Source organism: Hyposmocoma kahamanoa, unplaced genomic scaffold, assembly GCF_003589595.1.
Source record: "Hyposmocoma kahamanoa isolate Upper Pololo Valley unplaced genomic scaffold, ASM358959v1 66, whole genome shotgun sequence".
Classification (NCBI taxonomy): domain Eukaryota; kingdom Metazoa; phylum Arthropoda; class Insecta; order Lepidoptera; family Cosmopterigidae; genus Hyposmocoma; species Hyposmocoma kahamanoa.
In genome coordinates this window covers 25,665,695-25,691,002 of record NW_020653854.1, presented here as the reverse complement: position 1 = coordinate 25,691,002, position 25,308 = coordinate 25,665,695, and the positions used below count along the sequence as shown (strand labels likewise).

At 38.0% G+C, this 25,308-nt stretch overlaps 2 protein-coding genes across 6 annotated transcripts in view; both read left to right on the top strand.

Moving 5' to 3' along the window:
• The window catches only part of LOC113231979, a 276,226-nt gene extending 267,728 nt beyond the window's left edge, over positions 1 to 8,498 (top strand). For 3 of the 5 annotated variants that reach the window (XM_026466583.1, XM_026466584.1, XM_026466582.1), the window contains 4 exons: positions 2,721 to 2,863; positions 3,538 to 3,697; positions 3,942 to 4,061; positions 4,194 to 8,498. In XM_026466583.1, coding sequence (XP_026322368.1) covers positions 2,721 to 2,863; positions 3,538 to 3,697; positions 3,942 to 4,061; positions 4,194 to 8,351 — 4,581 coding nt within the window. In that variant the 3' untranslated portion in view covers positions 8,352 to 8,498. Of the gene's footprint in view, positions 1 to 2,720; positions 2,864 to 3,537; positions 3,698 to 3,941; positions 4,062 to 4,193 lie in introns of those variants that run through there. The other 2 variants (XM_026466585.1, XM_026466586.1) reach the window with 2 other exon arrangements.
• Positions 8,499 to 10,029: 1,531 nt separating this feature from the next.
• Positions 10,030 to 25,308, top strand: part of LOC113232085 (mannosyl-oligosaccharide alpha-1,2-mannosidase IA-like) — a 259,877-nt gene continuing 244,598 nt past the window's right edge. Inside the window, exon 1 of the mRNA XM_026466713.1 lies at positions 10,030 to 10,632. Within this exon, the coding sequence (XP_026322498.1) occupies positions 10,030 to 10,632 (603 nt within the window). The remainder of the gene's footprint in view (positions 10,633 to 25,308) is intronic.

Sequence of the window (25,308 nt, the reverse complement as noted above, 5' to 3'; positions counted from 1 at the left end):
AATATAATAAATATCAAACTACACAAAATCAATAAAGAAACCACATACATAATTAGGCTGGTTAATCGCGAGTACCAGGCAATCAGAAGTAACAAGAAGCAGTTTCACCGCAATCGGTATTCCAGCATGCTTATTCTCACGTGTTTGTTTCTTTCACAGCTTTTACTTGAACTCTGACATCGGCAATTCTGCACCTTTTCATTTGAGATTTTAGGGCACTCCGGTATCTAGGCTACCATTATCACGCTCACTAGGTGCGTTGTATGACTGTATGTATATATAAATATAATTATGCTCTTTAGTGGAAATTACATTAAAAACATTTGCAAATGCCATATATGAACATACAGAGCGTCTTGCTAATTATATAAATTAATTGGCGAACTGTGGCCTAAATCCTCGCCTGAAAAGAGACGTGCCCGGCAATGGGACGTATTCGTTTTGCAAGTATTGTCACAAGCATCCAAATCCAGTCGTGTAATGTCCGCTACGATTTGTCCCTAGACTGTAAAGTCAATGTGTTAAAGTAGGTGTCAAAAGGTATGAAATCAGTATTTGAATATAATTGACAGACCGCCGCTATTAGGGATGTTACTGAAAATTCATCTATTAAATAATTTTCATCCTTTGTCTGCCATCTTTTTTTTTAATATACTTATATGATCACTTATTATTTTATTATTTTATTAACGAGTAGCTTTCGCAAAGTCTACATCACACAATGTTGAAATTAATAGTACTTGCTTTAACTTTAGTTTACTTTTCTGGCAATGATTTGGTAGTCGCTCTTTCCGAGTCAGTCGTTGCCATTTTTCTCACGACATTGCTAGCAGAAATAAACATTTTCCGGTAACATGTTCCTGTTATGAACCACTATATCTTTCCGTGAACTTGACGCTTCTTTATCATCACTTGTATCAAAACAATATAAATACGAGTACATGCTATCCTCATGAACTTGTTATCACATAATATCTTCAATGAGTACAAGCCTAGAGATACCTTGTGGTCTTGGACTTTCTAAATCAGGTCTATTCGGAATAGTGTCACTACATCTTTTTTAATAGATTATTGCCAAAAGTAGACCCTCATCAGACTTAGCGTCTAGTGGCCAAATAGAGCTAACAACAGTTCCTAACTAACAGTTACTCAAAAGAAAACTGTTAATACAAAATCCTCATGTTTGTAATGATGCATCAGTATGTAAGTTTATCCTTCGGACCAAATCAGGAGATGGTGGTAATGAATGCCTTTGTACGACTACAATAAGAGAAAAATGTGTTAAGTGGTTTTACTAGCAAAGACGGCAAATACCATTAAATTTCTATACCGAAATGTTGAAAGGTGTTCATTGAAGAGGAGTTACAAGACAACTACAACCGATATCGCAACTTTAAACTGTGGCTGCTAACTTAAATACAATAAATGCTCTTTTTTTGTAGAAGTTCACGCCCGTTATATACTGTCACCCTTCTGACTAAGTTTCCTAATAAGACAAATTTTTCAGTGTTTACTTACGACAAAAATAAAACAGTACAGAATGCATTATTTTATATCTTTACTATCCTTAAAATAGCTTGCATTTTCATCAACATAGCGTAACGAGGCAGACTCTTCCTGTAGTAAGTAATTTTTTTGCTCCAAGTGCAGCGGAAGACACGGCAAGCTGCGTCCGTCCCGTAGTTCCGCACCGGATAGTGCAGTTGCTTTTAAACATCATATCAAGGTCTATTGTAGTAACGATATCTATAGATGTCAAGTTTTCACGTTAAAACATCTATAGCTGTATATATGCCTCTAAAAAAATAAAGTTTTCTAATAAAAGTCGTAGTAGAAACCTAATAGATTACCCATAACAATAAATATAAAATTTAGGTGTCAAATATGTTTCTGATTTCTAACGAATCGATACCTACATCTACATCAACTATCACTTTATCCATAAGCCACTTAAATATCTACCTCCCATCAAAACCTGATCTTTCTCACCTCGTGTTTTGACCGATTACGAAAGACAAAAACGACGGGGTCACCGCGTGTTCTGACCTACCATGCCGTACTGGTCAAACCACCTCTGTTTATATTGCCTTTGGAACTTCCACCTTCAATGGTTAATGGGAAGGTTCATATTTCAACTTCACGGTCAAGACTTTCGTTTCGAACGTGTTATTGTGAACGCTTCTTTCGAAGAATCAATATTTTGTGCCAGATTCATGTTTGTATGCGAAATGTTTGCCAAAACGTTTTTAGTTCTTTCTGTAGTGTCATAAAATGGACACTCCTTTGTTAGATGTATGTATTGAGGTTGTACAGTTCTTGTTTGCTTAGCATATCCATCAGCATATAAATGTCCATAAAATAAAGAGTACAGTTCTACTCTTAGCACTTACAATGGTGTTCCACAAAGTAGAATTATTATTGATCCTCAAAAGATTCAAATTTACACAACAAGAACAGAAAACAACGCAGAACAAAAAATCGAATTTCTTATATTTCTTATGAATCATAGAAATTCCTTAAATACAGTTATATAAATCCCTAATGGAAATACTAAATCGCTAACTAGTAATTGTTTATAGTACAGACAATGAACCACCCCAAGTTATTCACGCCGCGACTCTCATCGATTGCTTTCGTGTGTGATATTTTTTCATCTTTAAGGAAAGTACCAAACCTCTAAAAATAATACAAAACTTACAAATTCTTTATTTTGTCTCCAGGAACTCTTTGCCCAACTGCAATGGTCAGCAGAACGAGCACCAGCCGCCGACAGTCTTCGGCGGGCCCTCGGCGGCGCCGGCGCTCGCTTCCAGCTTGGATGCATGGCAGACGCTAGCGAATGCTTCGAACACTTGCTTTTAAGGTAAGCTTTAACATACCTTACCTGAAAAATGTGAAAGTATCACTTCGCTGAAGGGAATCTGCTTGATGTGACAAAAGTCACGACTTACAAAGTGCAAAGTCCTCAGCCCGCAAGTTACCTGTTTCTTCATTTTGTTGATGGTTTATTATTTTTGGTATATTCAAACTGTTAAGTAAGAAAATTAATGTTTGATCTTACTCCATTCTCTTACGCATTCGACATCGAAATCCTTGAGTTTTTACAAAGTATATATCTTTTATTTCTCGACTCAAAAGTAGTTCTACTTTATAGTAATGTGCGAAATTCACACACATTTCTTGATATTAAACACCTAGGCGATGTTTCTTTGTTTTCCCAACTGTAACAAAGCGTTAATTGCCCCAAATTACTTGTAAGTGAGCATTGTTGTTAAATATTCCTTAAACAACATAATTTTTGTTTCTTTGCCTTTGGAACCTACGAAAGTTAGTAACTTTAATTGAGTTTATTCAACATATAGAATCAGGTCTACCATTTTATGTATTAATCAAATTTATAAGTTTGTAAAAGTAAGTGCTTAGTACCTCCTCTAAACATTACAGTATACTTAAATGTGCCATTATTATTTCAGATACAGCTATCTTTAACGCAATATAACCATGTTAATGTAAACCATTACTTTTCACCCTCTCCAGAGTACACGCACATGTAGCAGCCGGATCAGGTGACAGGCGAGAAGATGACGCATGCAGAGCTCCTCACTGCGTGCCGCATAGGAAGTTTGCCATGATGCTCGTCGAGCAGTCAGTCTGCGGAGCTTGCCAGGCCACATCGGAACCTCTACCTTTTACTCAGGTTCTTATCTGCTTTTACGAGCCTTAGGCTTTGTGGAATGTTGTAAATGTACCATCAACACTACAAGTGTCTAAACCTCACAGACTAATAGTTGTTTGACAATTAATCAAGCAAGTATTTATATGCATATATTGATAGACAGCCACTTTATTTTATAAGCCAAATTAAACACATTTCACGCTGAAATTTTTTTAAGCTATATCGAGATTTACAAATCCAATCTATACATTTTTTTAATTTACAGATGGTACATTATGTGTCTGCAACCGCGTTGACTGCTCAAGCCGCTCTTGGCGAACACGGGGACAGTTTCGGTCTGCTGCTAAGAAAAGCCGGCGGCATGGGTGACATCAGAGATTGCCCGGTAAGCTTCGCTTTGGAACCCTGAAATATACAAGCTAAAATACACTTTCTCTCACTCTATAAACTTTTTTTAAATTTATGATTGATAGTAAAGAAATTATGTGCTTATCATTTTCTTTATTTCTTTTTTCAGAATGCCTGTGGAGCCAAAATACAAATCTGTAGAACACTAATGAATCGTCCAGAAGTCGTCTCCATCGGTATGGTGTGGGATTCTGAGCGACCATCTGCTGAACATGTTGCCGCCGTCTATGCTGCCCTCGGCACCGACCTTCGACCTACAGATGCCTTCCACGCCTGCGTAGACCACGCCTGGGCATCACGAGCCACCCACCGATTAGTTGGCCTTGTCACTTACTATGGGAAACACTACTCCACGTTCTTTTTCCATAGTAAACTACGACTATGGATTTACTTTGACGACGCTGATGTCAAAGAAATTGGACCGGAATGGACCCATGTTGTTGAAAAATGCAGAAGGGGACGATTCCAGCCATTACTATTGTTGTACGCTGCTGTTGATGGAACACCATGTGACACTCGACACGCTCCTAAAGAAGTTGTGCCATTCCCTGCTCCTGAACCAAGACGCGCAATCACTCCAGCGCCCGACCGACCGAATGCTGCCTTCGCGCGAAGAGCAGTAACTCCAGGTCCTGATAACGAAAACGATTACGTCAGTAGAAAAGCAGTTGAGAATATGTTAGAAGTACAAGCAAACCGACGAGCACAGCTAGCTCGCAGTTTAAGTACTGGTTCGACTTCTGACAGTCAAGAAAGGCCACGAATTAGAAGAGATTCAGGTAACTGGAGCGGTGATAGAAACAGTGCGTCATCGGCTTCTTCATCGACTGTGGAAAGCCCTTATATGTACTCCCGCGGGCGCGGTCCAGGAAGTGTGCCAGGAAGTCCCACACGTAAAGGAGAGTTATCCAGTGGAGGTTCCTGTGACGCTGGATATGACTCCTACTCTTTATCGTCAACAGATAGTTTACCCCTGCAGCAAGGCTTAAGACATAACTTGCACCTAGCTCAAATTCCTGAATTAACTACCAGAGGAGACTGTGAGGCATTATGTTTGGAGGCTGACCGTTTACTTGAAAAGTCTCGTCACGCTGAAGATGCTGCGGATTACGAAACTGCATTGGTATTATGTGACGCGGCTGCTTCCAAAGCGAGAGCTGCAATGGACGCTCCATATAACAATCCTCACACAATGACTTTTGCCAGAATGAAGCACAATACATGTGTCATGCGAACTCGTAGCCTGCAACGACGAATGGCTGGCTTGAACAGATCTTCTGAAATTCCTCAAGTTGCTCCTATTAGAAACACAAAGGGAGGTCTCGAAAGTTCTCCAACTACCATTGAGATCTATGCCACGTTGCCTAAGAAAAAAGGATCTTCAAAGAAATCGCCCAAATGCAGTATTGAAGATGACATTGATAATCCCCCGCGTGAACGGCCGCCAAGACATAAGTCTCGAGACGATGACAAAGTCAGAGAAAAACGTTCTAGAAGTGAAGATCGTGGTAGAGCACGCAAGGAAGTTGCGACAGAAAAGAAGGAAGAAACTGCCGAAGAAAAGAAAGCCAATAAGAAACAGCATAAAATCCGTCGAAAGCTGCTTATGGGTGGTTTAATTAGACGCAAAAACAGATCAATGCCTGATCTTACTGAAGGTGCTGATGCTAACAATGAAACTAGCAAAAAGGAGAAAATAATTTGTATTGATGATGGCGATATTGGACGCAAAAAGAATGAAGACAAGTGCAATTTGAGTGGATATTTATCAGAAGGTCATTTAGAATACTCGACCGCAAGCGGCACTAATCCGAATCTCGAGCGAAGTAAACTTATGAGGAAGAGTTTCCATGGCAGCGCTGGTAAGATCTTAACTGCGGCTAAGGTGCCGCCTCCGCCACCTCTGCGAACCACTTCCCAGCTTAGCGGCGCTAAGTTCGAGCCCGAAGTGATGGAGCACGGCATACAGTCGCGACCACCACAGCCGCTGCCCAATGCCGATCGGGGAGAATTCTCATACCCTCAAGACGTTGAAGAAGACGGTGGTTTCTCTGAACAATACGGAGATGAACCCCAGTCACTGCCATTCATGCCATACAACAACAAACAGAACAATCACTACAGATTAGAGGACTCTCCATCACAGAACTTCCACACGGTTGTTACTAAGGCGATGATCCATCAAGAACAAAGTCCAATCAAACGAGAAACGTTACATCCCATTCAACCATCACATAACAATATCCAAAATCTTAGTAACGCATTTGACAATGGAGTTGATGTAGTCGACTGCGCCATGCCGGTGCGGCGATCGCCGCAGTTGTTTGACCTCCCGCCATATCCAAGCCCATTGAACTCAGTCAACCACTCGAGACAACCTAGTGAAGAATTCCCACCCCCGCCACCACCAATCGATATGACTCCTCTACACGAAGAACTCGATAAGATTCAAACAATGAATAGTCAAAATATGAATGGTATTAATCATAATGAGACAGAAATTCCCAAAGGCTCTTTACTGGCGCAGTTGCAAGAAAAACGAAATCAAATTTTGAGAAACGAAGAAAGTTTATCCAAGTTGAATCAGCTAGAGACAAACACGAGCTCTGGCGACACTTGGCTCAAAGAGCTGCAAGCCAAACAAGCAGCTCTTAAACTGAAAAGATCTGGTTCTCTTGAGGGACAACTTTCGAGTCCTCTAGAAGCAAACAACGTAAGGAACATCGCCTCCAGATTTGAGAACAATACTCCAAACGGAACTTCTGAGGAAAGATCTCACATAGGATTTGTGGGAATGAGCGCTAACAGAGACGTTATCAACTGTTCCAATCAGTCTACCAATGGAATGTACAACAGACGAGCATCTTCATCGTCTATAGACCCCAAACACATCGAAGACGATTACAATGAACAAAAGAATAACAACTGCTATAACGATCGCACTAAACCTAAGAAGAAGTCTGTATCTTTCTGCGATCAAGTGATTCTGGTCGCAACAGCAGAGGATCAAGAAGACGACAGTTACATTCCAAATCCTATATTAGAAAGAGTTCTGAAATCTGCAATGAACAAACCTGAGTTAACAACGATGCCGCTGCAATCAGAAAAGCCATCGTTGCAACGAACGGAATCCTTCGATAGTCAATCATCTCGATCCACAATATCATCGATGTCCCAAAACTCGTACGTGCCAACAGAAAATGCACATGCAGATTATATCCGAGTACAAAACCCATACCCTGCATACCAAGTTGCACAGACGAGAACTCAGCAACAGTTTAATGCGCAGAAAAGCACAGGCGTGTACAGAACGAACTCACCTGTGCAAACTCCAACGCAAAATGGAGCGAACAATCAAATTTATCAGACCCTGCCTACAAGTGTAGCCAATTCGACTAACCCTATACCATACACTCAGCCTCCAGCGCCGTACACAAACAACGCTAGCCCACCGAACTTTAGCCAAAACCCAACGAATAGGTTGACACCAACTCACAATCCTGCTTACATGGCGAAACACGCCTCTACATTGCAAAGACCCGTTCCTAACACGTACCCGCACCCACCGAGCCAGATGCATCCAGTCAACCAACCGAGCAACGCTTATTACCACCGCCTGCCACAGCATAACAACAACAACAACAACTACAACACAAATCGTCAATACAATCAAAATCAAACCCCATACCAAAGTGTGCCCACCAACTCACCAGCTTACCAGAGCTACCACAGCCCACCGACAAGCTACGCCAGCTCCGAGTATTCTAGTCGATACCAAGTGAGTACTAACCACGCCAATTACTATTCAGCTCAATCGCCTTACCAGAGGGTACCACCGCCTCACGGTGACATGCCAGTTGAGAATTACAATAACAATTATCAGAGAGTACCTAATAACACGTATCACTTAGACAATAATACAAATCAACGCGATGCTAGGACGTACTCGAACCAACAGCGCACGTACAGTCAAATGGAAAATGGTAACGATATAGGATATCAGTACCAGAGTGGGTATAATCCGTATCAACACTTGCCGCCACCGAAACAGCTTCAAAAGAAGTCTGTGTCCTTCGAACCGGGGACTAAAGGTGGTACGGAATCTCCTGTACCCCCGCAAATGAACGGGAATTATTCAAGTGACAGTCAAGCTAATGCTACTCTGAAATCTCAATGTAACTTGTGCCGTAAAAAACCTGTTAATCCACCCGCCATGTATTGCCCGGATTGCGATTTTTACATGTCAAGATTCAAACCCCGTTCATAGCACAAATATATTTAAAAATAGATATTAAATAAAATTGTATTTAAAATAGAATAAACATGTAAATTATCGCTAAATAAGTTTTGACTGATCTCATTTGAGAGTATAAAAACAATAATGTACTTAAAGTAATTGTATTTTTTTTTACCTACTTATAATCATTACTTAAATATGAAATAAAATATGAATCGTATTTTGTTATTATAAAATTAAAAGGAAAATTAATAATGATATAAATAAAAACGAATTGAATTTATTTCGCTGTTTTATTCTCCTCCTTTATCCGTAATCCAAACTTCCTACTGTGCAGTATAATTATAATTAATTACTGAATAAATGCATGTTTGATTTGATCCAAGATGAAAGTTTATTGCAAGCAACTCCTTCGAAATGTTAAGAAGGCAAGTTTAGTGTAACTCATCATGATAATGTTTGTTTATCTCGCTAGGAATAAAAAAGAGAGTTAAAGTTTCTCAACAATGTTGTCTCTCTGTGAATGAATTTGAATGGATGAACCGATTATCATTATTTCGAATTCTTGATAATGTAATGTAATAAAGCTATATATTAAAACTAGATGGCGCGCGTTGCGCTCCGCGAGGGTTTTGTTTGAGACGTAACTGGTTGGGAGCTTGTTATACCCGTATGAATAAAGCCACAATAGCCACATGTAATCATAACATAAAAAGTGCTTTTATGAACGATATGAAACAAATTACGTATATGTGAAATCTTATAACTCTCTTTATATATAATCAATTAAAAAATGTTATCGGCTGATTTCGATCGTAGAATTTTGAAACCTCTCTCCTGAAAAGTGACATTTTGCCGAAGTAGCCTTATTATATCAACGGTACACTTTATTTATTGAGCGTAAGTTACAATGATTATGGCTGAATAACGACCAGCTTAAAAAGATAACAAAAATAATTAAGAATTCAATTCGTTAATTTCTAACCGATTTTTATAAGTTATTTCACTACTTAGTACTTAACGTTATAGATCTTTTGAAATTAATAATATAGAATCCCATTTATCAATTTTGTAAACTCATGAACGCAGATTAATAATTGAACATAGGACTACAATAAAAAGGGAATTGTGCATAATTACACTTTCTATAAATAATAAATTAATAATCTATCTTGTACCTAATCTACAGATAGTGCACGTCAAATGCTTTTACAAAGCCTCGATACGACATCTATAAATTATGACCAAAACTACAAGAAAGTTGTAAGTGTGAATATATATGATGAACCCAATGGATATGGGTAACGTAAAAAAGTTAACCAGTCGATTCATGTAATCCTCAACAGATGGCGCTTAAAATATTTATCGTGGAAAGTGTGACCGCTCAAAAAATTTTTTGAAATAAGTTGTTTTTTGAGCCCTAATACATAGAAATTTTGCTAAAACTGAAGAGCGTACTGCAGAAAAGTAATGGTTTATGTATAATATGTGAGCACAGTAAGTTTTCTTCCCAATTTACAAGAAAATAACACGAATGATTGAAGATTGGTAGAAAACATTTACGTGTCCTGGTATACAATGTAAAAACCTACTAAACTTCAAGTTGGCACTTTTGGCAGTTGTTTAATGGCGACCACTAGTGACGGGTCGTCTGTTTGAACGCTAATACTATTTATTTAGAATTATAGTTAGAACTGTTTACGTAAACATGACGGGGATCCTGCCTACATACCAGCGTTTTGTGAATGGCGTCCCCGTGCCGTCCATATCCCGTCGCGCGTTCCGTTTGCGGGAGAAATATTTGATTGTTTCTGTACTTTTGACATTCGCGATCGTGTGGTTAGGAGCTCTGTTTTACTTGCCAGAGTTTAAAAGTTCGAGTGTGAACGATAGTGTGTATAATGTGTATAAACGGATCCAGAAGGCTGGTCCGGAGTTGTTGATGCCGCCTCCGCTGCAGCAAAATGACGTCGGAGAGTTTCCTGTGGTAGGGATGATGCACCATGGGCATGGAGTAGAAGGTGATGATCCTCACGTAGTGGAGGACAGGCATCGGTTACGGGCAAAAATTGATGAGGACATGAGTATGAAGGTGTTGGAAAGGCCAGAATTCGAAGTTCGGCCTTCCATTTCGTCTTCCCGAGCGTCGAGCAAAGCTCCCAATGCCATTGAGGAGCCTGGGAAGGCTGCGAGCAAGTTTGTCTCGCCGTCAGGGCCCAAGGTGGCCGGCTCCGAACTTAAATACGTGGCCGTTGCTTTAGGACCTGATGCAGACCCAGAAGTGAGACATAAACAGGAAACTGTCAAAGAGGTAAGTTTTTTCTACCTAACACAATTACCGTACTTGTTCTAACTCAGCCCCACTATTGGGTCCAGATCTCTATAAAATGTGTATTAGAAAGAATTATACTATCATAAAAATCTAAAACTGATATCCAATACATTTTTAGACCTCAAACCGTATCAGCAGACATTTGTGAAGCACAGTATTTCAAAACCTTATAATTTAGTCTTGAAAATTGTATTTTATAAACATTTAGATGGTGTTTAAATTTGCATTTTAAAACAACTCAAAAATGCCATGTTTTTGTTGTAGTAACTTTTTTCTAATAAATTCTCAAACCATGTACAATATTTAATACCAATGTAATACTATTACGCTCTTTGGTTCGGATCAAATGAAAAGTGGGCACAACATTGAAATGAAATAGATTTATTTAAACATCCTATTTAAATATGGAAATGAAGATTTTTTATAAATTAAAAATCTACAAAAAAAGCAACATGAATGCATCTTGAACCTAGATGTGAGACCTCATAGACACTATAAATGATTTTAAAAATTGGTGGAATATACCTCGATACCTCCTATAATGTAAGTTGTTGTAAGTCAAAATAGCATTTATTGCTTTTTAACTTAAATATACCCTTTTTTATGTATATAGTAGGTTCCATAAATTTAAAAGTAAAGAAATCACTTGTGTTTGGTTTACTTTCAGGCATGGAAAAAAATGACATTTTGACTTACAACAACTTAGTAACTTACTTGTGAGAGGTATCAATATACCTCAGTCCTAACCCTATTACAGTTCCAGCATTGTGTTTTGATTTATTTACTAAGCATTTTGTTTATATTATTTTCTTTCCCTGTCTGTTACAAGTTATTCAATAAAAAATTATTTTTAAGTACAAAATTTCACTACGTCATGTCACTGCAGTAATTTGCTCAAACAATGTTCCACTACGGTAGTCACATTATTATTACTACATAGTAATCGTAAGGCGATATCCATATTTAATATTGTTGGTGAATATAATTGTCACTTGCTTCAGATTTACTTTGCGCATTTTGAAATTGAAAATACATTAGTTACTCTTGATTAACTGTGGCAGCTAAAGTGGAAATTGATTGAACATGCCATTCTCCATGGCTAGGTAAAGGCTCGCTCTAGGTTGCTGTATCTGTGGCTTGGTACAAGAAATGCTTAAGTCCCCAGTATTTTACTCACTTCTTATAAAAAAAGCATAGGAATGTCTTATAAATTTTTTTCTGAATAAATGCTATTGGATTAGTATAGTTCAAAATAAAATGACTCAAAGACAGGTAAGCTTCTGAAATTAATAAAAATACACGCAATGTTAGTAATAATAATTAATAAATATACAAGACAGAAAAGTAAAACCATAGTTTTAAATCTCACCAGAAAATTTGTAAAAGGCTGGACATGCTCACAATATAGTGACAAGAGATGGAAAATCCCTGTAACATCATGGAAGGGTTGAACAGGCATGCTTAGACTTGGAAAGTCAAGAAAGTGGTGGACTGATGACATCACCAAAGTTACTGGGAAAGACTGGTTCAATGATCCTAAGGATATGGACGATAAAGCTTGGAAAGGCTTCACTTAAAAAGGACCACTGTATATTGATTTATTTTAAAATCTAGAAACTAAACAGGCTTTATTATTATTTAATGCGTAAAACTTTAAACGAATCAATGTCCAGAAGTGAAAATTAATGTTGGTTGATACATTTACGACCTTTATTCCAATTTATTTAGATAACATTTTATAACGGATCAAATTAAATTAATGGGACAAAACTTTAATTAATGATAATAGCATATATCGTTAATGAACAAATAATATTCTATTCGATCATAATTTTTAACAGCTACAGTTACTCAACTAGCATTAATGGAGTAAATTTTTTTCTAATTCATATCATGAGTTGAACCTACTTCTTATCCGTGTTGTAGATGGGGTTCCTAAGTAAGTTCCATGGGCATTACTTTTTTCAATTATAATTTTTTTTATAATAAACTTAATATGAGACCTCATGATTTGTATTATTATAATCAGTATTTTTGCTTAAATTTCAAGTAATCATACAGAGTGGATAATACCGCCCTCTGCAATTAAAAAAACTTTTTCATTACTATAAATATTAAAGTAATAACAAGTTCAAAATATGGAACAAAATACAATTCAATAATTCTGGGATTTCTGACGAATTTATTTCAAAGTATTATCCCATGTATTTATTATTTCCTTGAAATTGCTTGTGTAATATACTTGTGCAATAAACAGCTTTCTTTCAAATTAAGGAAAAATACTCTTGACTGGTTCCGATCTCTGATTATGAATAATATTAATTTATTTAATGTTTCATAAATAAATTAATATGAAATTTGTCAGTACGTTGTTGATATTTTTCTATAGAAAAGCAGTAGGCGACAACTACACATAAAGCACATGGGAATACTGTAACGCCCGTAAAGCGCGTAGTTGGTTTTTTTAGATCCATATCCCATGCTCTCATATTCTAATATTTAATTTTACGGTAAACGCTGTTACTGTCCCTGAATGCAAAGAACGTAAAGATCTGAGAGGCATTGCCACTGAGCCCATCGCCTTGAGACATAAAAGTCCTGTAATTTAACCAGCGCCCTTAAAAACCAGAACGCTGTACAGTAATACTCACATTACTGCTTGGCTTGGATTACTGGAAGAAGCTCTATTGCTTCCGCTGCTTATTATGTCTACCACATTAATATTAAATTCAAACTGATTCAATCTTTTCATCACCAGCCATTAAATTCGAAATATTTTTGGTATACACTAAATTACTTTTAGAGATAACGCTATCAATGTTTTCTAGAGCATTTAATATCTGACATCTGGGAAGTGGTACGGCACAAACAGCTATATAGCTTAAAATAAATCCGCCAGTACCGGGGCTATTCCAAGTATTTCTTTCAGTCTGTTTTATTATTTTAACTGCAGTTGAGAACGTTGTTGCTGTTATTACGAATATTATGAAATTTCATGATGGACCTGGGATAAGGTCGATTTTAATTTTTTTTGTCTCAATAGCGAAGCAATCATTCTCCCACAGAGCTACGTTCGCTAAATCTAAATACTTGATGTTTTTTAAAATATTTCTGTTTAATGTCATTTGCTACGGCGCCTTAGTACACAGGATTTCTAATATAAGAAATGAATGCTTGTTACGCATCCAGGGTCAGGTGGGGTAAGAGAACACAGGGGGAAGAGGGACGTCAAGCCTTAATTCATAATAATCTAAAGAGTTTAACACTATAGTCTCTCAGTCGATAAAACAGTCAAACAATTTAGTTTAAACGATATTAAAGAGACATCGCTACGATGTTCCAAATTCAAAAAGCGGAAAAAACTTATTCTAAAATTTTTAATTTTTTTTAGACAATAACTTTATAAGAAATATAAAGGCTGTTCGATCATCTTACGCCATATTTTGAGCGACTAGAAATGTTAGCAGAACGTAATGATTGTTAAAACACGTAAAGCTGATAAACTAGGGCAAGTTTAATGTTAAAATTAAGGAACAATAGAGCTCCTTGTGAAAGAGTTCATCCAGGGAAGTATTGCCACCTTACCTGTTTCTGCCGCCAAGCAGTAATGTGAGCATTAATGCGTTCCAGTTTTGAAGGGTTGATGCTGGTGAAATTACTTCTTTTGTAGACTTTTGATCTCAGATCTTTGCTATTTAAAGCTCTGAGCGGCACTGCAACTGTTATGGACAGGCGTGTCGCTTACCAACAGGCGCACATTTTTGTTCGTCCCATCAATTAGTATCATAAAAAATTATAAGGTTTAATCTCTGTTCTTTATAGAGTTCAAAACATTTGAGTCAAAATAAATTATGTTTTTCTTCTTCATCATCATCATATACAGCCTGACTTCACCCGCTGCTGAGTACAGGCCTCCAAGTTTATGTGCCACTTCCCGTGCTAATCTCATCCGCCTATCTCGCCGCTGGACGCCAGACGTTCCTGTATGTTCTTCTTACCTGACTATAAATCGTGTTTATTTGTTTTTCATACAAACCAACTCTTCAGGTTTTTTACAGGTTTCATAGCCACAGTTGACTGAATTGGTTTGTTTAAAAAAACAAATACACGATTTGGATCCGATAAAAATTAATTTCCAATGTGTAGCAGCAATCGCGGTAACCGACGAACTCGATAAAGTAAAATGTAAACTTGAACGGTTCATTTTCACACAATGTTTTCCTTCGTCATTTAATCTAGCGACGTTCTAAATTACACAGATAGTCATATGTTTTTTATAGTATTAAAGCTTCTTACATAAGGTAGTTAGTGCTGTAAAACATTTACTTAACGTATTTCTACACAAACAGGGTTACGTTAAGATTGGAACACTGCAGTTCATACATGATACAATTTCCATTGTCTTATCATGATTGCTACAATCGTGAGAACCTAAGAACTCATTATTATTATAAATATCTCAAATGAATAATTTTAGGAGACTGTGTTTTTACCATCAACGCTATTTAAAAAAGTGTTAAATTTAAAACAATAAGGGCGGCCTGGTTAAGCCACCCTTGTTCCCTATAGCCTTGAAGGTAAGAAACCTTATAGCTGTCAACTAAGTTTAAATTACGCTTCGAAATCAATACTATGCGCACAATAAAGTGCTATGTTAAGGTTATTAATAGAGAGACGGAACTTCGCACCATTTTTCACAAAGGCAGCTCTGTCCCTTGCTGAAGTTTTCGTTATCATTGAAATATCATATTTTAGTAGCAGTAGAGACCCTTGTGAAAGAGTTCGTCCATGGAAGTACTGCCACCTTACCTATTTCTACCGCCAAGCAGTAATGTCAGCATTACTGCGTTCCGATTTGTAAGGGTAAGGGTGCTGGTGAAATTACAGGCACATGGAACTTATCAACTTATGTCCCAGGGTGATGGGCGCAGTGACAGTGCCCCTCAGATCTTTGCGATTCAAAGCTCTGAGTGGCACTGCAATTGTTATGGACAGGCGTGTAGGTTACCATCAGGCACGACTTGTTCGACCCGTCACTTGTTATTATAAAAAAATAAATACAATAAATCATCCCCAATCATCTAATGATACCAACAGACGCATTGCACTTCTGTAGTTAATGCGTGCAGTCGAGAGTTTATCTGCAAGCATTAGTCCGAGAATCAAAAGTAGCAGTTGACATTCTCAAGAGTATAAGAGATTTTTTTGTAGCTGAGGTCCTATTCTCGAATTACGAAATCCCTAGTTACTGGCCTGTTTGAAACTGTCAAATCGCGTTGTCACATATTCTTAGTTCTAACCCCGATCGAAACCCAAGTCTAGGTCATCCATACGGCCGTAACTGCGGAGGTCGTGCTTCCAGAGTACAACTTGATCTTTATCAGTAACGGCAAATGTTAAGGACTTTAAGGTTTAATTAACTAAAACACTATTGGTGAAATTTTTCTCAACGGTTTTATATCATATCATTTTTTATTTCTAATGCCACTTTCCTCAAAATTTTTTGTCGCAAATACCACCATATACTAGTATATTCAGCGATTACGGAAGTGATTTTATTGACAAATTATAACTGAGGATTTCAATAGTGATATGTTTATTTCTTTCATCAAAAATTAAGTCAACGTTTGGAATCATAAGTGTTCTTAATACTGTGCTAAACTACAAGTAACATCTTCCATTTTAAAATCAACAAATACACTGAGGTCCTAAAATAGGCGCGGCGATAACCACTTGAAGTGTTTGAAGTCAGTCCGGTTTCGCCTGTACGCAGGTGGTTTCGACTTTCAGCTTCGAGCATGTAGTCCGGTTAGTAGCAGCCTAATACTCATCCAAATAATTTTCCAGCTTTTGATCGGATAGTCTGAACATTTGTTTCCATCTGTCTTCCAAAATACACTTACATATGGTAGTATAATGGAGGGCTGTTGCTCAGATGCATTGCGAGAGGTACTTTTAATAATATAAAACCGGGATCATCTCAAAACTTTGGTTTATTTTACTTTTTACATGTTTAGGGTTACAAATCAATAATCTTAATTAATATTAATGTCAAGATCTTCTATTCTTATTTCATTTCTTCGAAAGCATTCTAAATACAAACTATAATCATTACCTATGTTCAGCCAGCAATTCTACTCATAGAGTACAGCCCATAGAGTGAGCGTTGGGTTTAAGAAAACAAGAAAGAAGTAAAGGATTAATGCAGTGGAAATGATTGCTTGGATAAGAGAACGCTACGGCGTAGATGAAGATGTACCGATAAGAATATAGAAAGACATGAATGTTTCGGACGTGTAGAGAGAATGAATGGAAAAGAATTCGACCAAACAGAATTACAAAGCGAGTGTCAACGGGAAAGTTGGTAAGTGCCAACCAAAACCAAATTGACAACTACCTAAAGAAAGACCAAGTCAAAAGTACCCTTAACCGACGAGCGTGTATGAAGGCATTGATCTATGTTAATGAGGAGAAAGATCTGTGTCAGAACCGTAAGAAGTAGAAAGTTGTGGGCTCTGCTGATAGAAAAAGGGCGTGAAGTGTACCCCAAAGACAAGGTGCATTGTTCTCAGGTATTGAGTAGATTTGTTTTTGTTTTGTGAAGAATGTTTCATTTAAATAACTTTTTTATTTTAAAAAACCGACCTCAAAGGTTCGTGGAATTACATCTATTTGTCCAGTTTTATTGAAATCGGTTATCGGAAAGTACGTGAAACAAGATTCGTCCTCTAGTTTGCCACCCCTAGAGGTGGAATATTTCATCATCATCAACATCGGCTCACAAATTATCGCGTACCATACGTACATACAAATACAGTCGAATTTGGAACCACCTTTTTTAAAAATCGGTTAAAAAAAAGATTTGTTTAAACGTGGACTGTTATATTTCGTCTCCTTTATCACTAATTGACGCAGTTAATGGCTAGTTCTGTTAGAGTATTTCAATAATGACCACAGAATTTCCACTTTTGTACTTAGAAGATCGGAACATAGTTTTATTTCAAACAAATTTTGTATCAATTTCCACGTATTACGATCGATTGCGTGTCTATAAACAATATAAAGTCAGCGTAATTGTTGCATTTTATTGCAATTATTTAGAGACGAGGTCATCTGACGGATTCTACTGGAAATAATTGCTCAGGATGTGTTTTAATACATGGAATGTTTGAAATGATTTGTAATGCTGGGTCCCGAATTTAAGGGTTGGGGTAAGTAACTCACGTATTTTTTTTACGGTACCAAGTGACAGGACGAACAAGTCGTGGAAACAAGCGACACGACTGTCCATAACAGTTGCAGTGCCACTCAGAGCTTTAAATCGCAAAGATCTGACGGGCACTGCCACTGCGCACGTCAACCAGAGACATAAGTTAACAAGTCACATGTGCCTGTAATTTCACCAGCACCCTTAACCCTTCGAAACCAAAACGCAGTATTACGTATACTCAGCATACATTATTGCTTGGCGGAATAAGTAAGGTGGCAGTATTCCTTGGACAAACTCTTTCACATATAGCTCTACTGCTACTAAATAATAAATAACTTTGACTGCCTCAGTCGGGCTTCTGGTGGTAAGCAACATGCCTATCCATAACAGTTGCAGTTCCACTCAGAGCTTTAAATCGCAAAGACCAAGGCGCTCTGCCACAGCGACCGTCACCCTGAGACGTAAGTTGACAAGGCCCAAGTGCGAGTTATATCACCAGCGCCCGTACCCTTCAAAACCGGAACGTAGTAATACACATGGGACCTGTCAATTTATGTCTCTGTGTAACGAGCGCAGTGGCAGTGCTCTGCAGATGCGATTTAAAGCTCTGAATGGTACTGTCACAGCACCAGGTGTACGACGTAAACGTTCCGACATTGCAGTTGTTTAGAGTATAGGGACAGAATTTGCTTCTAGTAGCGTCTAGAACATTCCAAGGCATAACTTACCTTATTTAATTGTCTCCGTGGCCGAATAGTTACCAAGCCGGACTGCCACGCAGAGGTCCCAGGTTCGATTCCCGGGCCGGGAAAAAAATTACTATGACCTATATTTATTTCTCTCGTGAGTTTGGGTGTAATTTGTGGTTGTCTATGTGTCTGTCCATGGCACCCGCGACACAGGGTGTCACTAGTGCGGGGCTATGTTGAGTGTGTGCGTCGTTATTAAAAAAAGTAAAATAAAACAAATAAACATTAATAAAACTAAAAAAAATATATAGTTACATTAATAATTATCATATATGATAAGGGTCTCGCGAAAACCCAATTCGAGAAACAACGGAAGTATTTCGATCTGGTGCACGAGATTACGGCCAACTTGTAGAATATGGCCTCCAATGAAATAATCCCAATTGTTTGCTTATAAATTGAAGCGATTGGAATTCAATGTAGTGTCGCTTCCAGTATAAATGCCAAACACATCCGCTGGTTCTTGAATCTGAAACACTGACCGGCCGACCGGAAATTCACAATATATGTTTTTAGGCCCCGGGAGACACTAAAATACATATCCAAAATAATAATCCTTTATTTTCGACATGATTCATAAAATTTAAAAAAATGTGCAGATAACCCAGATATATAGGTTTTGCCTGATTGAACGGATCCTAAGTATGTTCCCTAGTTGTTGGATATCTGTGTCTAGTATTGGGGCATGTTCTAATGATACAAATCATCTTATCATATTTGAGGTGCTTTTCTATCGGCGTGGCGAGACGAAAATTTCAAGCATCTTCGGTGGAAATGGTCGGGATAGGCGAGGCGATAATTGAAATATTTGTTGATGTATTGTTGAACCGTATTGCTGCCTACATAGGGTTATTATACTGTGCAATCCCTATTAATATTAATCGCGGGATTATGGGGTACGTACAATTTGAAATTTAAAAAAAAGACGGCTGCATCTGATTATTCTTCCGTTAAAATATTTAATCGTAATAATTTACGGGACATGTTACTTCAGACGCGTGTTTTTCGCTAGACTAACTGTACAGCTTTGAATCGTCTATCCACAACTATAACACGGATTATTAAAGGCAATTTTTTGTGGAAATAGTATGGCAACATTGCAATTCTCATCTCGCCTCACCGGTGGAAAACCACTTTAATATACTAGTTTTCGCACAACATTACATTGAAAAATCGTTACAAATAATCATGCAATTTATGTATACGATATAAATGGCGCTGTTGACTTAACGATATGTTGTCTAAACTTTTGTTTCTTCTCCACTTATCGCACAAGGCCGCTGCTCCAATCGCGCTGAAATTGTTTGGGCACGCGCTCAACCGTTCGATGTGGATGATTTTACTGCGCATACGCTGCTGAATTTATGTTAGCTATTTAATCTCTGTAAGTAAGCGACGCGCATGGCCCTTAACAGTCGCAGTGCCACTGCGCCCGACACCCTTACCCTTCGAAGATTAAGAAGAACGTATTTGTGAAATTAACTTTTTTAAATTGGTTCTGGGGGGTCTTTATCGTTCTCCGTCGGAAACAATCACTGGAAAATAAATTATACTCGAATAATCAAAAAGACAATGTCAAGTATGAAGCTTCATTAGCATCATGCATTTTTTAATGTGGTGTAATATTACTTATTTGGAAGTAATTATTTTTTCGGGCGTTCTGGGTAATGTGTTGGAGTGAATTTTTCTTAAGATGTTGTTCTTTGGTCTGGTAGTCCGTATGTTTCTATGACACCAAGTGACGGGACGAATACACGACAGCGACACCTATCCATGGCAGTTGCAGTGCCACTCAGAGCTTTAAATATCTGAAGGGCACTGCCACTCCGCCCGTCACACTGAGACATAAGTTGACAAGTCCCTTACTCTACAAAACCGGAACACTTTTTGGCGGCAGAAATATGTAAGGGGGCAATACTTGGATGAAGTCATTCACAATCTGTTCCACTGCTGCTGATTACCCATTATTAGCTTATTATTTACTAATAATACATTTATATATCTAGAATAACAATGAACTGGGAGTTTCTAGTCGTTACGTTAAACATTTTCATTTTAACAGGAAGTGTAACGAAATCATATTTATATAAAAAGGCTAAGGCTCATGGAATAAAAAAGCAATATCATCAATTTCTTATCAGAACGGCGGTAACTCCGGCTACACTTGCTTCAATCGTACGAGATTACTTTTTGATAGCAAATCTTTAACTCCATTTTACGACTTTAAAGTTACCCTGACTTGTTTGTTGTTAAGTGATTTTAACGTGGCTTTTTTATTTCGTAATGTTAATAACTATTGATGTGTGTTGCGTGTTGTAGCGTTGTTCTCAATTGAACGTTGTTAAGCAAAAACGACCCAATCCTCAAAAGTATCAAAAAATGAGATATGTGTACCAAACGGTTCGTAAAGTCTAACCTCTTAGATCAGCAAAAAAAAATCCAACAAATAAACATAAATAAATGTCTCTGGAGGTACATAACATTATAAATTTAGAAAATAAAACAAGAATGAGAAATCTGCAATAGATTTCTCATAGATGGCGCTACGACTAAAAAGTCGTTGAAAGACCAAGTACAAAGACACGACGCAAGCACATAGAAGAATTCGTGAGGTCCGTTTGGTTCGTTCCGTGGCTTAGTTGGTATAGCGTCTGGCACGGTATGCAAGAAGACGTCGGTTCGAATCCGACCGGATCGAAGGAATTTTTTCTGAGTGTTTTTTCTGAGTGTTCGATCTTTGTATTAATAATTATAACAAACTAGTGGAGTAATTTCACAACAAATAATTGAATATCAATTCAATAAAAATTTAATTAAGAATGAGAAACATTTTTAAAAAGTGACTGGTAGTGGATTGGATCCTTTTTGTTGAACTGCGTCCAATTAAGAGGTGGACGGTGCCCTTTCTGGGACCAATGATCAAACTGCAAAAATTAATCAAGAAACAAATGCCGCAACAGTTATCACTACTTATATTCATTATCGTATATAAATCGGATAATTATCAGATAATTATTTCGAACCCCTTTTTTTATAACGCGCGCACTTATAGCCGCCACACTAGGGAAACCCTGTATCGCGGGGGCCGTGAACACACATAAACAACCACAAATTACATCCAAACTCACGAGAGAAATAAATGCAGGCAAAATAATATTTCTCCCGGCCAGGGAATCGAACCCGGGACCTCTGCGTGGCAGTCCAGCATGGTAACCGTTAAACGGTGGGACGTATAATGGTGTATCGACCCTTGAAAAGCAAAATGGGATAAACGACACTAGTGTTATGTATATATACTGTTAGAATCCGTTGATGTTTCTGATTCCAACGGTATATGTAACTCAATATGGCCCAAAGTGTCGCATATCCCATTTTGCCTTTCAAGCGTCGATATTTTTTTCATAATATCTTGTGACGGGACGAACAAGCCGTGCGCCTGATGGTAAGCTACACGCCTGTCCATAACAGTTGCAGTGCCACTCAGAGCTTTAATTCGCTAAGATCTGAATGGTACTGCTACTGCGCCCATCACCGTGAGACATAAGTTGACAAGTCCCATGTGTCTGTAATTTTTGTAGTACCCTTACCCTTCAACCCTAATTTACCCTAATAATAATACCCTTCAAAACCGGAACACAGTAATGTTGACATTACTACTTGGCGGCAGGAAGAGGTAAGGTGGCAGTACTACCTTGGACGAACTCTCAGTTTGTATTGCTATATATATGTATCATTCTAGTATATATATATATATATATATATATACTAGAATGATACATATACATTTTTTATTTTTTATTTCTTATGTTGCAATTTCGATTGAGTTATAGAGACATGCCACCGAAACGTCGACTTCTCAATTGAAAACCAACCGTTTTGCTACTGGGCTACCGCCGCTCTGTAACGTATAATATTTGATAATGCCATAAGAGCTTTCATAATCGTAAAAAACATATCCTGCTGTTGCTCCTAGCCCACACAACACAGTTTAGCCATAACTTTCTCCGATAACACTTTTTTTGGTTAAAACCATCTACGTGATAACCTAGATAATCTACTCTTTTCTTCTCAACGTTAATCTTTACCCGAATACGCCGATGTAAAATGGAAGTGTTATGATTATGACTGTATAAGTGTATAGCACATAACGCGTGTCCGCTAGTCTTTTATTATTTTTTTTTTAAATAAAATATAAGTGCGCATATGACCTCCATCTCACCTGATGGAAAGTGACGATGAGGTCGACGATGGAGCATGCACACCCAAATAATGCCTATTCACTCTCGCCTTGAAAGACCCAAGTTATAACGTTCAGGGAACAAGTCTGCTGGGAGGGAATTCCACTCCATAGCCGTTCGCCATATAAATGTGGAAGCGTAACGCTTCGTGCGACTCTTTGGAATATCCACAACATAGGGGTGGAACCCAAGCCTACGCCTAGTCCCCTGGTGGTGGAAAGGGGAAGGCGGAATTAAATCGTGTAATTCCATCGCACACTCTCCGTGATAGTCACTATTAAATATGTTATTATAACAACCTTAATAGAAAGGGTAACTTAGACGACTTTGCACTGTGGACACTGGATGAGGAGGTCCAGGATTCGCCCAATGTGGGAAAATAACTTTTTCGCCTCTCTAGCTCGGAAACGTTTTCTTTCTCATTAGAACATAATATAAATAAATGTTAGACAACATCACATATGTCACTCTGCTCCCAAAGGAAGTAGCAAAAGAACTTGTGTTATGGAAATCGGAAACAACGACGGTACCAGAAACACTCACCCGAGACAATATAGAAAATTAGTTTTCTACACTGACCCGGCCGGTGATCGAACCCGGGTCCTCAGAGATGGTAATACCATGAAAACTGGTGTGCAAGCCACTCGACCACAGAGGTCGCCATTAGAAATCTGCGCGCAAAAAGGTTTTTGGAATTTGAACTTGACGATGGTGCACCTAACTTTTTCTTTCAATGAAAAAAAAAAATTATGACACGTTCAGCTACGCGATTTGTCGTACATTATTTATCTAATATAAATCCGTTGGTATATTTTTACTATTGTTGACATTAAATCATCGAGTATATATAACCAGAAATACAGACGAAATAAGAGTTATCCATCCCTGGCAACACATCAGGCAACGGGGCCTTATATCACTTTTAAATATCAACTCTCGTTTGCGCTGAAATCACAAATGAGAAAACTGAAATAGTTTTAGAACAGAGAGTGATGGACACAGTGGCAGTTAAACTCAGATCTAAGCGATTTAAAGCTTTGAGTTCTATCGCCACTGCGTGCCATTTAAATGTGAAAGTTTATAACAGTTGGCTTTTATAGTGCCACTGCTGGGCACATGGACTTGGCATTTTCACAAAGGACTTGGGCTGTAATTCCCACGCGTGCACAGTGCTGAATGGGGACTTCACACACGTCATTAAATTGCTTTTGCAGATATGTACTGGTTTCTTTATGATGTTTTCCTTCACCGAAAAGCTCATCGTGAATTTCGCACATAAATTCCGAAAAACACAGGTGCAACACCAGATTCGAACCCACAACCCTCTGCTTGTGAGGCGGTAGATCAAACCATTAGACTATCACCATTTATTTTCACAGTGTTTTAGTATGTTGGCAGAATAGAAGACTATATGAATGACCTACCTTCTCGTACACCTTATTTTAATTCAAATAAACATCATTTTTCCACATTCATGCCATACGTTCACGTATGAAAACACAATGAGCAATTATTTCTAGTAGAACCCATCAGATCACCTTGTCGGCGTATCATTACAATAATTGCAGTGCACTGGTTTGATAGACAATATGGACAGACGTCATGACTTTGCAATAGAAATAATCATTACCTTATACTCTAACTATTCTCCTATTCTTACTTTGTTTTCAATATTATGTGTTGTTATTTCGATATCTCCCAAGTAAGTCGTAGCCACAAAAGACATATTTTGGTTTTTCAGTTTTTATCCTTTCTTACGTATATTATTAGGTTCTATCATGTTTAGTTAAAAATGGTATTTTCTTGCTACGCAAAGATCTAATGGGCACTGCCACAGCGCCCGTCACCCTGAGACATAAGTTGACACGTCCCATGGGCCTGTAATCATCAGCACCCTTACCTTTCAAAACCGGAACGTAGTTATACTCACATTATTGCTTGGCGGCAGAAGTAGATAAGGTAGCAGTAGTTCTCTGGACGAACGGAAATCTCGGACGGCCCACAGGACGAAGACAAATACGCTCTTTTGGCACCGAAGTTAGGTGGATTTTATATCCCCGATTTTGTTTGGCTCAGACACTAGCTGTTTTATCTCTTTATAGAATCTCGCCCTGCAGTTCCCAAATTTTCCTTTGATTTGTCCCAGAATCTTTCAAAATATCTTATCTGCCACTAATAATGTATGTTCTTCCTTCAGCTTTAGTTTCACGTCCATACATTTGACAAAAGCTAGAGGTATTCCTACTAAACTTTCTCAAATATAGGTAACTTAGAAATTAAAATCACAGGTACTTGCCGCCCCAGGGAATCGAACAGTCGATTATCAATTTAGAAGCAACTATTCTCCAACTTGGCTACCAAAGGAACGGTACTCGATCGATAATGTAACGGCAGTACAGCGGTATACCTCGTCTAAGTTCTAAAATATGAATCTTAAAACCTTTTAGAGATTGCCCGT